Below are 4,339 nucleotides of genomic sequence, written 5' to 3'. Positions count from 1 at the left end.
ATTATTGCTCTTTTAAGTCATTATCCGGAATAATAAACCATAACAAACCACCAATGAAATGACGTCACATGTTCCTAAAAGAAAAAAAAAAAAAAAAAAAAAAAAAAAAAAAAAAAAAAAAAAAAAAACTAACTTCTAGATCGTGCAAAGCCCCCTACGACCATCTCTTTTACTTTTTTTTTTTGTTTAATTTTATTTATAATATTTTAATGCTCATGCTCAATAATGTGAATGGTCTCCTAGCAGATTCCTCCGCTGATCAAAAATCAATAATTAATGTTTTGGAATATTATCCCTCCCAGGCTCCCACAAAGGATATACAAATCCTTTTCCATGATATATATATATATATATATATATATATATATATATATATATATATATATATATATATATATATATATATATATATATATATATATATATATATATATATAGCCTCTAAATACATATCCGTCTCCTAGTTTGACTTATTAGTGGAAATTTACCTTCGGAAATGTCATACGAGCTTCCTCTCAAAGGCTTTGTCATGTTCTTTAAATCATGAAAAAAAAAAACTTCTATCTTTGTACATCAACTTTATTAAAACAAAGTTAATTCTAAACTAAAAAGAAAATAACCCCCCCAAAAAAAAGATAAACATGAAGCCAGTGTACAAGCTGCGGTTGTCCTGCTTGGCGGCCACCCTGGTGGTAGTGGTGGTGCTCATAAACATGGCGGAGCAAGTGACATCACAGCCAACTGATATAAATAGCACTATCATGGGATATTATTGTAGTCAATACAAAGGTATGAACGGAAACTATTTCTTGAGCAACCTTAACGCCACCATTTCTAGCCTTCGCCAGCAGATATCCGTCACCAAGTTTGCTGCAGCTCGCACTTTGTTCAACGGCGAGTCTGTATGGGGCCTCGCATGGTGTAGAGGATATCTTTCCATCCCAGATTGTCTGGTTTGTTTCGACTATGCTGTTAATGCTCTAAAAGCATGTGGCCTTGGTAATGGTGCTCATGTTTTTTACAGTGACTGCGATGTCAGGTGCATGTTTTTTTTTTTTTCAATTTTCTTCTTACTTGTTCCCTAAAATCTATTAACTATTAGTATTAACTTTACGTAATTGAATGCATAAAAGGACATGTGTATCTTGTAAGCATCAAAGATTAGTAGACTAATTTCATGGATCGAAATATATATATGTTTCATGCTAATTTGGGTTGTTTTGATATAGATATGAGAACAATGATTTCTACAACGAGGCTAATCATCGAGCTGGTGTTGTACGATGTGATGGCACACCATCACCACAGCCAACAGAGTTCAGAAAAGCAGCAGAAAAGTTGCTATTAGACCTTCAAATTGCTGCCCCAAGAACATCGGATTACTATGCGCTTTCCACTAGGAAAGAAGATGGTGGTAATGCGACAGTGTATGCTATTGCTCAGTGTAACCTGAAAGTAAGCCAGAGTGTTTGTCTAGAATGCTTACAGTTGAGATCCAAGTCTCTATATGATTGTCTTCCTACTACTTCAGCTGGTCGAGCAATGGACAATGGATGCTTCATGAGCTACTCCAGGACGCCATTTTTTGCTCAAAACCAGACAACTGATATTTCATCTTTCCTTGGCGATGATGGTGAGACCTCTAATCTTTTAGAAATCGAAACATTTTAATTCCGTTGGCCATTGGTACTTTGTTCATGAGTTGTGTAGTTTGTTAAGTTAGAATGAATATTTCGAAATCTATGCTTTATGTACAGGAGATTCAAACAAGAAGAGATACATAATCGGGGGAGTTGTAGGAGGTGTATGTTTTTTGTTGCTCATACTTGCAGTTTTCTTATGGTGTAGCAAATCCAAAAAGAAAAATAGAGGCCAACGAGGTAAAGACAAGATTCAACTTGTTAATTACATATATATGGACTTTTGTTTCAGCTTCTTTCTTTACAATCCTAATGTGTTTCTATATTTATATTTTTGGTTTCAAATTGCTAGATATGTCAACTGGATCAACTGATTTCCTTCAAGGCCCATCTACATATAGCTACAATGATTTAAAGGAAGCCACTGATAATTTCAGTGATGAGAACAAACTTGGAGGAGGGTTATTTGGAGAAGTATACAAGGTAATATATCTTTCAAGGTCATTATTTGGATTTACAGTATATTCGTTTATTTACTAACAATTGACGATTTTTTTATGATGAATGGCATAATGCAGGGAACTCTCAAGGGTGGAGATGCAGTTGCAATTAAGAAAACATTTATGGCATCCAGTAGCGGAATGACAAACTTCAATAATGAGCTTAAGATCATAAGTAACGTACATCACAAACATCTTGTACGTCTTCTTGGATATTGTACCAAAGGCCCCCACTTATTTCTTATCCATGAGTACATGGAAAATGGAAGCCTTGATCAATACCTATATGGTGAGTTGTAAAATTTTACTTAGCTTTGAGCGCTTGGATTACCAAATATTCACTATCTCTATATTAGCGTCTAGTAAAGGTATTTTTACTTAATGACAGGTGATAAAAGAAGGATTCTGAACTGGAAACAAAGGTTTGACATAATCTTTGGGACAGCAAGGGGTCTTGCTTATCTACATGAACAATACCATGTTACCATAATCCATAGAGATATAAAAACCAGCAACATTCTACTTGACAATGAATTTCAGCCAAAAATAGCAGATTTTGGCCTTATAAGACTACTACCAGAAGATAAGACTCATGTCAGCACCAAATTCGCAGGGTCCTTGTATGTTTAAATTAATACATATGATTTAGCTAATACAAAAATAACTTTCTCTTGATTAAAAAAAATGTTTTTGTAATATGAATTGTTATATCTTACCAGGAATAGTGGTTATGTAGCACCAGAATATGCCATTCATGGGAGATTATCAGAGAAAGTTGATACGTACAGTTTTGGTATCGTGGTCCTCGAAATCATTAGTGGAAAGAGGTATATGGATGTCATAGACGATCAATCAGTCACTCAAAACCTCCTTGATCATGTACGTATCTCAAAATTAATGGTTTTGTTATTTAAAAACATTTTTATTCATTTATGGTATTAATGATGTGGTCCATTCCATGAGGTAATAATTTGTGTAAGCATGGAGAATTTAACCTTGATTTTGTTTTTACTAGCCTTTATGATGTTATATGTATTATAGGCATGGAATCTATTTGAGAGTGGCACACAAATGAATTTACTGGATAACAAACTAGACCCTAGTGAATATGAAATGGAAGATGCAATGAAAATCATAGAGATAGCATTACTGTGTACTCAGCCAACGGTTGCAGCTAGACCTGCCATGTCTGAAGTGGTTACACTTTTAAGTGAAAAAACACTAGAGGAAAGAGAAAGACCACCAGTAAGGCCTACCATTACCGAAGATGAGGTGAAAATTCAACTGGTTACAACCGAATCGTCGGCCTCGGATGCCACTGCCTCAACTGTTCATCTTTCAGGCCGTTAAATTTGTAATCTATAAAAGGTTTTCTGTTTTTAAAGGTTGTATGAATAAATGCAATAAAATTATCACAAACACGATTCCTGCCTTGTGTTGTCTTGGTGATCTTTTATATTTTATCTCTTATCTATTGTCTAATATAAATTATAAAGTATATTTTCTTTTATTTATTATCTAATATAAAATTATCAAAAACAGTGCGATGTCTTTTGAAAGCTCAAGACTTTTCAATTTTTATTTTAATTAATATATTAAACCTATTATTATTTTAACTTCATAATCAATTCATAATTTTTAATATAATTTATTTAATTTATTAATTTAAATACGATTTAAAATTCTAAATATAAATTTAATGTCCTTAATTTATTAAATTGAAACACCATTCATAAATATTAATATAATAAATTTAGTTTGGTGTTAAATTCAGAACATAAATCAAAAATCCGAAACAAATATTTAAAAACTATATTTTTTAAATAGTTACAAAGTTTAAATATAAAACTTAAATCAAAATGACAAATTAACAAACATAAAAAATATTTGGTTGAGATGATATGCTTATAAAATGTGTGTACACTACAAGAAATAAGGCCTATGTAGATGACATATATGCAAACAACATATGTTGTCGTTACTTTTTCATTATACCGACGACACATATATGCAAACAACATATGTTGTCGTTACTTTTTCATTATACCGACGACATGTCATCGGTATAGAGTTGACCAAAAGTTTTTAACCAGAGAAATATATAGAGACAATAAGTCGTAGGTATACCTTAGGCAAGAAATAAAGGATTAACGTGGTTTCCTCAAAACTTTAGAAGATAATAAGTCGTCGATATATCTT

At 32.4% G+C, this 4,339-nt stretch overlaps 1 protein-coding gene across 1 annotated transcript; it reads left to right on the top strand.

Moving 5' to 3' along the window:
- The first annotated feature begins 443 nt into the window (after positions 1-443).
- LOC111916062 (cysteine-rich receptor-like protein kinase 2) lies at positions 444-3,573 on the top strand. Its single transcript, XM_023911711.3, has 8 exons — positions 444-1,039; positions 1,230-1,633; positions 1,758-1,880; positions 1,993-2,123; positions 2,219-2,429; positions 2,529-2,760; positions 2,860-3,019; positions 3,182-3,573. Exons 1-8 carry the CDS (start codon positions 642-644, stop codon positions 3,488-3,490), a joined length of 1,968 nt encoding a protein of 655 aa, XP_023767479.1. The 5' UTR covers positions 444-641; the 3' UTR covers positions 3,491-3,573.
- Positions 3,574-4,339: the final 766 nt, after the last annotated feature.

Source organism: Lactuca sativa, chromosome 2 (genome assembly GCF_002870075.4).
Source record: "Lactuca sativa cultivar Salinas chromosome 2, Lsat_Salinas_v11, whole genome shotgun sequence".
In the NCBI taxonomy this organism is placed as follows: Eukaryota; Viridiplantae; Streptophyta; class Magnoliopsida; order Asterales; family Asteraceae; genus Lactuca; species Lactuca sativa.
The sequence above is the reverse complement of the archived record's forward strand: the minus strand, read 5'-3'. Positions and strand labels throughout refer to the sequence as shown.